The sequence below is a fragment of the Sciurus vulgaris genome (assembly GCF_902686455.1).
Source record: "Sciurus vulgaris genome assembly, chromosome: 6".
Classification (NCBI taxonomy): domain Eukaryota; kingdom Metazoa; phylum Chordata; class Mammalia; order Rodentia; family Sciuridae; genus Sciurus; species Sciurus vulgaris.
Genome location: NC_136466.1, coordinates 104,520,624 through 104,533,545, shown reverse-complemented (window position 1 = coordinate 104,533,545; position 12,922 = coordinate 104,520,624). Strand labels below are relative to the sequence as shown.

The 12,922-nt window shown below is 31.0% G+C and overlaps 1 protein-coding gene across 5 annotated transcripts in view; it reads right to left on the bottom strand.

The window, feature by feature from the left end:
• SSBP2 (single stranded DNA binding protein 2) overlaps positions 1–12,922 on the bottom strand; it is a 360,390-nt gene that overhangs the window by 55,886 nt on the left and 291,582 nt on the right. For all 5 annotated transcript variants that reach the window (XM_079145559.1, XM_079145558.1, XM_079145556.1 and 2 more), the window contains one exon: positions 3,408–3,467. In XM_079145559.1, the coding sequence (XP_079001685.1) occupies positions 3,408–3,467 (60 nt within the window). The remainder of the gene's footprint in view (positions 1–3,407; positions 3,468–12,922) is intronic.

The following is a 12,922-nucleotide window of genomic DNA, read 5'->3' as shown; positions in this document are numbered from 1 at the left end:
TTTTTCTTCTTACCAACAGCTGTACACTAAATATTAATGAAAGATACTCATATAAATGTGATTACCAGATGAATAAAATATCTGTACTTTCATTTATTTATATAATTAATAATATATTTTCTAATCACAGATGTTATGCCAGCTCAATGCAAACTTTAAAAAGGTTGAAATTTTGAAAAAGAAAAATTTACTCATAATCCTACAGGTTGTTTTTTGACAAATGTTAATATATGTGTGCTGGGGAAAAGATTAATGAGAGAAATTATCTGAGTTTGTACATGTATGTAACAAAGGTGATATATTTACATGTGTTTTGTGCTTTCTATTTTTACATTTGGTAATATTATAAGCACTTTAGCATATCAATGTTTAATTCTATAGCATGCCTTTTAATATCTGTATACTATTTCATTATTTAAATGTATTACAATTTATTTAACCACTCAACTATTATTTGACAGATATGTTTGAAGGTTTGAGTAGAATGGTCAGATGTTTGTAAAATACTGAATTCAATTTCAGCATATAAAATGGACAACAGGTTTGACTATATGTTACCTCGATTGTTGACACATATTTCAGGAATGGAGAGAAATAGAGTATAAATTTGCAAAATTACACAAGATCACCAAATCAATAGTTTATTCTTGGTGTCATTCATCTCATTAACAGTTACTATATTTCTGGCTGTCTTGATTCCTCAACATAGTGTTGAATAAGTGAATTTTTTGGATTAAACATTTTATCCATGAGAAGAATAAAGACCTATTCTACTTCAGGTTATGTTTCAATAGGTCCCCTTCTGAGAACTGAACCAAGTTCAGTGTAAAATTGTATAGCCCAGATATATTTTGTGGATTTAATTTCTGTTGATTCATATATGTATTCCTTGCTATAGTATACATTTTTGTAATTTGGGTTTCATTATTTTAGACCCTATTACCTGTTCCTATATTTTTTCAGCATACTGATATCAGAACATATTCTAAATACCCAGTCCTACAAATATACAAACAGTATTAACTATTATGGATTGAGTCTGAAATTTAAAAAAGGATATTAGAAAATCTTGAATTAAAATGTAGTTAATTAGTAATTGTAAGTTGTAAAGGGTATCTTATTAAAGACATATCTTCCACATATTAAAAATGAATGGTCAATCCTATTGAGTTAATGTTTCACTTTCTATTTTCTTAGAAACAATATATTAATAAGGAAAATTTTATTAAATTATGATCAATTTAAGTAAAACCTAAATTTAAAATATTTTAATGTATTTGCTTTTATCTATCTCTTTCCAATTAGGCAACAAAAATAGTTATGATAATTCTACTTTAATGACTATATAATGAAATAGAAGAATCATGTTTGAGCTTGAAAAGGTCATGCTCCAAATAGATTAAACATTTCCTACAATAATACTATTTAAAATAGTATAAATATAATCACTATAAAAGTTTAGATAACAGATATCTGGATTACTGAAGCTTTAACTAAATATGTGTGTACTGGTGGGTACAGACAAAAAAAGAGCCACTCATAGAGGAGTACAATTGTTTTAAAATGTGGTTAGGTGGTATAAAGACTTTAAAATTCTTGAGGAAAGAGAAGAGAGCTCGTATAATAACTTTATTATCTTAAAATTTTAAAAATGCTTCTTTAAAAACTTCAAAGATATTACTTAGTTTTTCTTTAAAAATGCCAAACAGACTAGATTTACAATTTCACATCCCCTACCAAGAACCAATTCTTAGAAGTGTGTCTTCCATTTTGTTAGCATCTATATGTATATATGAAACCTAGGACAGAATCTTACAAATGTTAGGCATTTTGAGAATATTAAATGAATGCAATTCCAGTAATTCAGAACCATTTTCATCACTGCTACAGAACACACAGAGTCAAAAATATTCTGGTAATACACAAGAATTTCACATTTTGCTAATTCACATTTTCAGGAATCTCCTAGATTTATGCTATACAAAAAAGCTAGTGAAGGGTATTTGAAACATCATGCAAACTTCTGTTCTTGAAAAAGAAATTTAAAAGACTTAGACAACTCTTTAGGTAGATCTGTCAGTATATGCAGATTCACTCACAGAGATAATATTAATTCCTATATGTTGGAGCATGTGGCATTTGGGTACTTGTCTTTTTCCTTCATGGATCATTCCCTGGCCCCGTGTACTGAATGGCAGATTCAGTCTGTAGGAGAAAAGTGCTCTTGCTGCCAATGTGAAGATTGGCAAGCAGTGCAATCATGGGATAACCCAGCACTGGTTTCTGCTTAAATTTCTCCCCCAGGGAGGAATCTGGGTGCTGGCACTAGGCTGTGCACGAGGAGTGGAGAACAATAGCAAATTGGGAAACTTCAGAGGTACAGCATACTTTCAGTGGAAGTTTGGAATGGAGAAGTAGAATTTTGTTGCTATTAAGTAAATTAGCAACCAACTGTCTTGTTCCATTTTTGATAGTGAGACAAGCAGAAAAGGAAAGAGAATAAAGATGAAAAAGAATTTATTGTGATAACAGGGTTTACTTTATATTTGGGATATCACTGAGGTATAAATAACATAATTAGAGATTGTTACAATAATTTGTGATAATTATTTTGGCCTAAACATACATACCATTAAGCATTTGACTTCTGCTTTTATTATATACACATAGGCACACTGCCTATATCTTAAGTAAACAATTCTGCAAGTAAAAATTGTATTTTATTCTCTTCAGTAAATAAATATTGATTTTAAAAAAAGCAAAAAACATTGTGGAACTCCAGTATTCTTGAGATTAAAAACAGAAGTTTTACTGTTAAATATTTGTTTATTAATAAATCTAACTTTTCTAGAAGCAGCTATTTGCCTGATATGCCTTTATAACTAGGCAACATTTATATGAGTGTTAGAGCCATGATGCTAAAGCTATATTATATGAAAGGAAACCAAGATACATTCATTAAAAATTTCACTGTCATCTTTTAAATGAAAGATTAATCTGCATTTACCAAAATTATCTAAATCTTGAAAATTAGGTTCAAAGTGTAAGGTAGACTCCAAGGGTTGACAAATATATTCTGTGAAGATCCAGACAATAAATATTTTATGGTTGCAGCACATATGTGGTCTCTGTCATGACCACTCAAATCTGTACTGTACTGTAATAGTAGCCACAGAGAATACATAAATGGATCTATGTGGTACTGTTATAATAAAACTTTATTTACAAAAATAGCTGCCTATAGGATATAGTTAGCCAACCCTTGAAGTAAACTATATATTACTAGAAATAGCATTAAGTGGGGTAGAGAAAAGATAATTTTATATTTTATATGATAAGAAATATTTGTGACATTTGCAAGCTCTTTATCCATTTTTAGAAAAACTTAAGTAACACATAAATCTTACCTGATTAGGTATCCTCAATGGGGGCCGTGGACCTCCAGGGTACCGAGGTGACATAAAAGGCTATTGAAGTAAAGCAAATAAATAAGCAAACAACCAAAAAACAGAGCAACACAATGTAAAAGACAGTTCTGAAGATAAATTACTTTTTAAAAATTTTAGAATTATACAAAACTTAAATCAATTTACTTTTCCATGTTGCTGCTTTTAGCAGAATAATTGTTTCCATGAAAAATTATCATCCTGTTTTTATTTTGTAGAATAGCTGAAATTTTTTCCAAAGGAAATATAAAAAATATCAAATATATTAAAGTAACCACAGCAAACTTTTTAAAACTATGAATTGTTAAGATAATGATATCTGTCCAAAAGATTTTTAAAAAGGCAACTGAATCTCAATAAAGACATTAGGAGGAGGCTTACTAGATATTTCATTATACAATTAAGTTCTGAATATAAACTTTTGACAGAATTGTAATATTTGATTACCAATTTATTTCAATGACTATAAAATTGCCAAATTCAATCTTTTTTTTGTAGCCGTTTATCATGGTAAACAAATTTCAAGATTGACTATAAATTTTAAAGTTAATATTTCTTTGCATATTTTGAACCTACAGATTATGAAGTGTATATACTTAACCAAAGGAAAAAATGGTCTTATATGAAAAGTCAAGCTAATTTATGTAGTTGGATGAATCAGTTGCTCCCCTAAAATGTGGTGAATCTTTCAATCCAGAAACTGAAAAATGTACTAAATGCATCATCTTAATAATTGTGCAATGTGGGAGAGTATTTTACATCACTCAGATGTGAGCACCAGATTTTTATAAGTTTATTAAATTATTCAAAATTCCAATTTTGTTGCATTTTTAGAGATAACTGAAAAATCATAATTTTGTTTACTTATAATCTCAATGCATAATTACTTAAATGTAAGACTCCTTATATTAATATAAGTAAATCATTAACTCAAAAAGTTGAATATTATTAAATAAATTTAAAGAATGGTTTAATATAAATTGACAATAATTTAATAGATAGCAAGTAGATAAGGTGTGGATAAGTCAAATTTACAGCACTTTAAAAAATTAAATCCTATATTTATACTGTATCTTCTTCAAACATTTTTAGAAATTAGGCCTGTAATTTATATTCAAGACTACACATGTTTTCTAGGGCTGTTTCAAAAGCAGTCTCTGAAAAAGAATATCTAAGAAATTTCTGCCAGATTTTTTTCTATAATATCTTTTAGAGGGTCTGAAAAATGAACAAGAGGAACTTTATAATTAAGCAAGCAATTTGGCTCTTTGTTCACTATATTCCTGTATGTTTATGTGCACACAGTAATTCATTTTATATGGACAGAAACAGTGAATTATTCAAGTAGTAGAGTAACCTGGAGCTGACAAAACTTAGGTAGATTTTACAGTTTTAACAGTGGATTTTAAAAATGTTTATGTTTCACGTATTTGATTAAAATTGACTCCCTTTTATCATTTCTGAAACTCTATTTTAAATTGTTGATAAGTAAACTATACACTGACGTTAATTCCAATTTTGGAAGTTGATTCCAAAATTCACTCCCCTCTGTTATTTTCTCTTTCCTTTCTAAATCACCCAATTTCACTTATGAAACTGTCTTTTAAATTCTGGATTCACTTTCAAAATTTAATAACTAGATACTGTGCCACTGGTTTTGCAATGGATGCTTTTATTTTAGAACACATGTTTTATGATATATTCATTAACTCAAAGTATAATATCAATTTACTGAAATATGGAAAAATAAAAATTTACTAATACTTCCTATCTATAACAGAATCACTTAAATGAAAGGTAGAAATTATGTCAAAAAATTACTAAATACCAAAAGTTGGGATAATATTAAGTGCCTTATTTGAAATGGAGAATTTGAGATTTGCATGTTCATCTGAATGTAAAAAGATGTTACAGTGTTTGGTTATCTCAATAAATGAAGAAAAAGCATTTGACAAAATACAGTATTCATTCATACTCAAAACACTAGAAAAACTAGGGATAGTAAACAACCTCAACATTGTAAAAGGTATATATGCTAAACCCAAGACCACCAACATCATTCTAAATGGAGAAAAACTGAAAGCATTCCCTCTAAAAACTGCTACAAGACAGGGATGCCCTTTTCACCACTTTTATTCAAAATTATCCTGAAATTCTAGCCAGAGAAATTAGAAGAAAGAAATTAAAGTGATACAAATAGGAAAAAAAAAAAAAAAAAAAAAAAAAAAAGAACTCAAACTAACCCTATTTGCTGATGACATGATTTTATATTTAGAAGACCCAAAAACTACACTAGAAAACTTCTAGAACTCATAAATGAATTCAGAAAAGTAGGAGGATATAAAATTAACACCCATAAATCAATTGCATTCCTAAATATCAGTGATGAATCCAGTGAAATAGAAATTAGGAAAACTATCCCATTCACGATAGCCTCAAAAAAAAATAAATTGGGAATCAATCTAACAAAAGAGGTGAAAGACCTCTATAATGAAAACTCTAAAGAAATAAACTCTAAAGAAAGAAATTGAAGAAGACCTCAGAAGATGGAAAGATCTCCCAAGTTCTTGGATAGGCAGAATTAATATTGCCAAAATGGCCATATCATCAAAAGTGCTACACTGATTTAATGCAATCCCTATTAAGGTTAAGATGACATTCTTCATAGAAACAGAAAAAGCAGTCATGACATCATTTGGAAAAATAAGAGGCCCAGAATAGCCAAAGCAATCCTCATTGAGAAAAGTGAAGCAGGAGGTATCACAATACCAGACTTTAAATTATACCTCATAGCTATAGTAAGAAAAATGGTATGATACTGGCACAAAAACAGACATGAAAACCAATGGTATAGAATAGAAGACACAGAGACAAACCCACATAAATACAGTTATTTCTTACTAGACAAAGGCATTATAAACACACATTTAACAAAAGATAGCCTCTTCAACAAATGGTGCTGGGAAAACTGGAAATCCATAAGTAACAAAATGAAATTAGATCCCTATCTCTCACCCTGCACAAAACTAAACTCCAAGTGGATCAAGGACCTAGGCATTAGACCAGAGACCCTGCACTACTAGAAGAAAAAGTAGGCCCAACTCTCCATCATGTTGGCTGAGGAACCAAATTCTTTAACGAGATTTCTAAAGCATAAAAAATAAAATCAAGAATCAATAAACGGGATGGCACCAAACTAAAAAGCTTCTTCATTGAAAAGAAACAATTAAGAATGTGAAGAGACAGCCTACAGAAAGGGAGAAAATCCTTGCCACCTGCACCTCAGATAGAGCAATAATCTCCCAGGATATATAAAGAACTCAATAAACACCAAATCAGTCAATCAATCAATCAATAATCTGATCAATAAATGGGCAAAGGAACTGAACAGATACTTCACAGAAGACGAAATATGAATGGTCAACAAATATATAAGATATATAAAAAATGTTCAACATCACTAGCAATTACAAAAATGCAAATTAAAACTATAGTGATATTTCATCTCACTCTAGTCAGAATGGCAATTATTAAGAATACGAGTAACAATAAATGTTGGTGAGGATGTGGGGGGAAAAGGTACACTCAGACATTGCTAGTGGGACTACAAATTGTTGCAACCACTATGAAAAGCTATATGAAGATTCCTCAGAAAATCTGGAATGAAACTTCATTTGACCCAGTTATCCCACTCCTCCGTTTATACCCAGAGGACTTAAAATCAGTATAATATAGTAATATAGTAAACATCAATGTTTACAGCAACTCAATTCACAATAGCTAAGCTATAGAACTAACCTAGGTGCCCTTCAACAGATGAATGAATAAAGAAAATGTGGTGCATAGGTACATAAACACAATGGAATATTCCTCAGCCATTAAAAAAAAAAGAATAAAATTATAGCATTTGCTGTTAAATGGATGAAACTGGAGACTATCATATTTAGTGAAATAAGCCAATCCCCCAAAATTCAAAGGCCAAATATTCTCTGTGATATGTCGATGCTGACTCACAATAGGTGGGGTGGGGGTTCACTAGAATGGACAGGGTGGAGTGGGGGGAACAGAGGGGTGGACTGGAATGGGAAAGACAGTAGAATGAATAGAATGAATTAAACATAACTTTCCTATGTTTATATACGACTACAAGACCAGTGTAACTGCACATCATGTACAACCATAAAAATGGGAAGTTATACTTCATGTATGTATGATATGTCAAAATACATTCTATTGTCATGTATAATTCAAAAAGTAAATAAATAGTATCAAATTATAAAAACGAAGTTACAGTTTTTATTTAATGGAATATTTGAAACAATTTTTTGGTATTGTGAATGAGCATTAACGGGAATATCTGTACTTTTCAACCGTGCGAACCTATCACACGGGCTGCTGTGAGGCAGTCAGCACATGTGGTAGCTAGGAACCTTCAGGTCCCTACAAAATAAAACCGAGAGGGAGATGAATTCTACCTGCTCTTAGACAATTTATTTTCTCTTTTATCTCTTTTTCCGAGACATTTATGTTTCAGGCAAAAAAAAAAAAAAAAAAAAAAAAAAGAAAATAACTTATAAACACTAATCTATATATACCTATGAAATTAAAGTATAAAATGACAAAAATTTAGTTAAAAAATCTGCTTTAATCTAAAATATGAAAATGACTGATTAATGTACTTTTAGTATAAAATTAGTGGTGTTATAAGTTTGTAATATTCAATTTGATCCTTGCCTTAAAATTATCTAGGTACCTCCTAAGTCTTTAACTTCTGTATGAATTAGCATCTGTAGACACAGCAACAGGACCCCAGTCTGCCTAGGAACAACTGAGAATATTCTGTACTATCATTTATACTCTACTATTAGAAATCAATTTTCTTCCACATATAATTCAAGATATTAAAACAAATTTAAATTCTTTTGTGCTAAAATACTAATCTGGAAGACTATTTACTGATAATATACAATATATCTACTGGCAGACTGTTGGTACCCCTCTATTAGTAACTTGGGAGGAACAGGTTCAAAAAGTGGTTCTGAAAACGTGGTTACTCTTTATATTTCAGGGCTACATTGGTTTTGTTTTTTTAGTAATTAAGGCAGCAAATTCCTTTAAAAAGTTATCAATATGTGTGAGAAAAATATTTACCTGGGAAGCAAAGGCCTGGATTCCAGTTTTTGTGTCATCACTAATTAGTAGAATGGCCTGGAGCTAATAACTTTATAGGGCTTTAGTTTTTTCAACCATAAAATGAGGGAGTTGGACCAGATGATTTCTAAAGTTCTTTATAAAATAAGGGACTCATGATTTTGTGTTATTTCAATATTAGCCTTAAATATAAATGTTAGTATATTGGGGATGACTATAAATATTTATATTAATGAATATAAGTGGGTGTGATAAGGGGTAAAGATAAAGATTCCTAAGATACAAACTATCTTCACAAAAGAGTTGGAGCAAACTATTACCACCCTTTCTAGAGAAAAAGGAAAACCTAGTCAAAAAAGAAACATTCCAACAAATAGTGGTGATCTTGTTGTGTCATGTTAATAGTCAGCTGGGAAAATAACAAAGCAACACTTATTGATTAAGAGGTATGGTAAAATTCACCCATTAAACACATATTTATTAAACACTCACAAAGGTACTATTCTAGGTGGTTGGAAATATCCTTGAACAAAGCAGATGAAGATCACTGCCCACTGCTTAGGATTTTTCAAGGTTCCTAGTCTTGTAATTAAAAGGAGAAACAATTTTCTGGAAAAATTGTTCTCTGTATCAGTCCATTGATTTTGAACAAATAGAATGTCCATTATCGAATGGCAATGAAGAACCCAAAGAAAATATTTCACTCTGATGCCTTTCCTCAGAAGTCATATTATATCATCTCTACCTGATAGAACATGCAGTTCTATGAATGACTAAAAATCAAAGCTATAATTCAAAAAAATTATAAATTAGGCAAAATGTATGGGGAAAAGGTTCTTAAGATAATTGGGTAGCATAGTTAATACTCTGACATATGGAAACTGCATTTACAGGCATACATTTTTGTTTTGACCTGTTTCAGTGATCTTCCTCTGGTATGGATTGAATGTCTGTATCTCTACAAAGTTCAACTCTAATCCCCAATGTGGTGGCTATTCGGAGGTGGGGCCTGTGGGAGGTAATTAGATCATGAGCTCTCAGGAATGGGATTAGTTCCCTTAAAAAAGAGGCACACATGATCTCTCCCTCTCCCGCCCCCTCTCCCTCCCCCTCCCTCTCTCCCTCTCTCCCTTCCCCTGATTTGAGAATTTGATCATCTGCAAAACAGGAAGATGGCTCTCAAAGACAGCCTAGAAGGAACGGGATAATACGGAATGGAAGGAATAAAAATAAATATACTTTCAGAAAATCAATAGATATTTGATGACAAAATGAAAGAAAAAATATTCTAATAGAAATAAAAATCAAGTGCCCAGCTCATGGCCTCCAAGTAGTCTTTATTTAGAAAAAAAATTATACCTCTTAGAATCATAATTTATTTTAAAGTGAATGTCATTCAATTTTAAAGGATTGTTATTTTCAACTGTATCAAGTATTAGTCATGAAATTTGAAATTTCTGCATTCCTAAAAGAGATGTCCCCTTATTCCTTGCTCTTTCTGCTAGTGGAAAATAGTTTCCCTTTTCTCATTCGATCTTTAAAGAGTGCTTAAGTAGTTCATTTCAATTCCTATAGAATTAGATGGAACCATTTTTTTCTCTTCCCCTACACTAATTGAAGGTAGATATCTGCTCTAAAGGTTCCAAACATTCCAGTGGAATTGTTTTATAAGTTATTTGCCCAAAGGGAAATTACAGGTGATATGAATCATTTCATGCCCTACTTTTTTGTGTTTTAGTACCAGGGAATGAACCCAAGGGCATTTAACCACTGAGCCACATCCCCAGTCCCTTTTAAAAATATTTTATTTAGGGACAGGGTCTTGCTAAATTGCTTAGGGTCTGGCTAAATTGCTGAGACTGGCTTGGAACTTGTAATCCTCCTGCCTCAGACTCCCAAGTTGCTGGGATTACAGGTTGTGTGTTGTCACACCCAACTCTATGCCATACTTCTTTTAAGACATATATGATAAAACTGTACATCTTAAATGACACATTGCTCACATGCTAATATTTCTATTTCTTATGATTATTCTGTACTTTCCTTTCTCTGTCAAATAAAGATCTATGAATTCCTCAAGGACCAGTTTAAATGTCACTTCTTCAAAGAATCTCTATAGGCTTGTTTCCCTCTAATTCCTTAGTACTTTGCTTATACCATTTATCATAGAGAATTTGATTTGTTGCAGTATAGTATATGCTTTGATATGAGGCAAATCCACTTCAAAGGACAAAACACAAAATAATATTAGAGCAAGTAATGTTCAGGAAATTAACTTAAAAAGTTGGTATTTCTTAAGACTCCCTAAGATTGGTATAGTGATGTATAAATCAGCTAATGCCTTAATTTAAATATTTAATTTGGCTTTAGAAATTTAAAAAATCTTTGTTCTGAAGTATAGTATGATGATACAGATAATTTAAAATAATTAAAAAGTTAAAAAATCCTTTTAAAAATGTTAGTCACTTAAATACTTTCTATATTCTATATTTTATGAGCTCAATTTAGACTAAATCAGTGATAGAGTAATCAATAGTAATTTCTTTACAATAGACAAAGATAATATTTAGGACAGTTAATACTTCAGAAAACTTAAATATCTGAGACATATTTTAAAACATAAAATTACATAGACCTTATCTAATTTAAAATAATACTGGACTTTTTTTTTTTTTTTTTGGTACTAGGGATTGAACCCAGGGGTGCATAACCACTGAGCAACATCCCCACCTTTTAAAATTTTGAGACAGAGTCTCATTAAGTTGCTTAGGGTCTTGCTAAGTTGTTGAGGCTAGTGTTGAACTTGTAATCCTCCTGCCTCAGACTCCTGAGCTGCTGGGATTACAGGCCTGTGCCACCACTCCAGCAACTCTAGTCTTCCTTTAGGACAAAATTATTCATGTGAAATTTGCTTCTAAGTTTAAGAAAACTTTTTAAATGACCAAAATGCAAAATTATAAAGTTGAAGAAAAATGAACTAAACAAAACAATTTAGCAAGTGAATATTTGTTTAACAAATGACTTTGCATTTCATGAAATTACTCAAAGTTTTACAAGCTCTGTTATACATTAATGATAAAATATGACTTTCAGAATCTTATTTAAATGTCTATGACACAATTGAAAGCAGGAAGTATTCCTTTGTAGAGTTTACTAGCTCAATCTCCTCATTTTATGTAAAAGAAAACCAAAGACCAAATTTCTTAACGCCTTAGTTTTCTTACCTGTATAGCTCTCTGATACAGAAATACCTTTATAGAATAATGACATGTACTCCCACTCTATTCTTATCACCAACTGACCATAAATAAATTGCCTGACTTGGCACTTACTCTCAGGCCCCCTGACACTGTGCAAACCATTTATTTAATGTAGAATTCTTTACCCTTGTACCACTCAAACATGAAAAGCTGAAAAGGCAGTGATATTTCAGGTAAGCAAGTTAATTTGCATATAAAGTACTAATTAGTATGTGCTCTTGATTCACCACACTAAAAGTGATGTCACAAATTTAACAATCTCCCTTAAATATTTTTGGTGCAGTTTTGATAATATATCATAATCTTTAGTATGTATATTTGTGTTTTTACGATAAAAGCTGATAAGGAATAGAAGATAATAGGAAATGGTGGTCAATGGATATGGTATTATTAGAAGAGCATCATCATTATAATACAAATCTTCAATATAATGTGAGAAGCCATAATGAGGTTCATGAAGAAGGAAAAGAAGTGGCTAGTACATTCTAAGAATGTATAGAGCAAGAATATAATAAATATGTAGTTGGTTCATTAGCTGACTCATTGACTGAATGATAAAAAACAATGATGGTGGACTCCCCAAACAAGCAAAGGATGGAGTAAAGCTTGGTTTTGTTTAAACCAATTTACTACCAAGAAATAGGTAATATCTATTGATATTATATAGAGTAAACCACACTACTCATATAGTACCTCTGGCTGTCTACTGAGAAAATGCTTATAAAATATGTCTAGAGGGAAAAGTTCTGCTTGGTCAAATATGATAAATTATATCTTCTAGAGAACCCAGGAGGAAGAAAGAACAGAGAGTTGGAGACTCCAAGAAGATACCCAGTTATAATTGCAATATTCACATTAACAACATGTAATAGCTTATAATTTAGATGACTAGCAATGAATTTCAGTTTTTTCCTACTGCTCTCAAGTTTTTCTATTAATAGTGTGATAGGTTTTAAAATAATGATACTTAGTCAGCTTCACTGAATAGCAATATTTAGTAACCACCATTTGGTACAAAAGAATAATGGGTAATTTATACATGATTTGGCTAGGAAAGTATGGTAA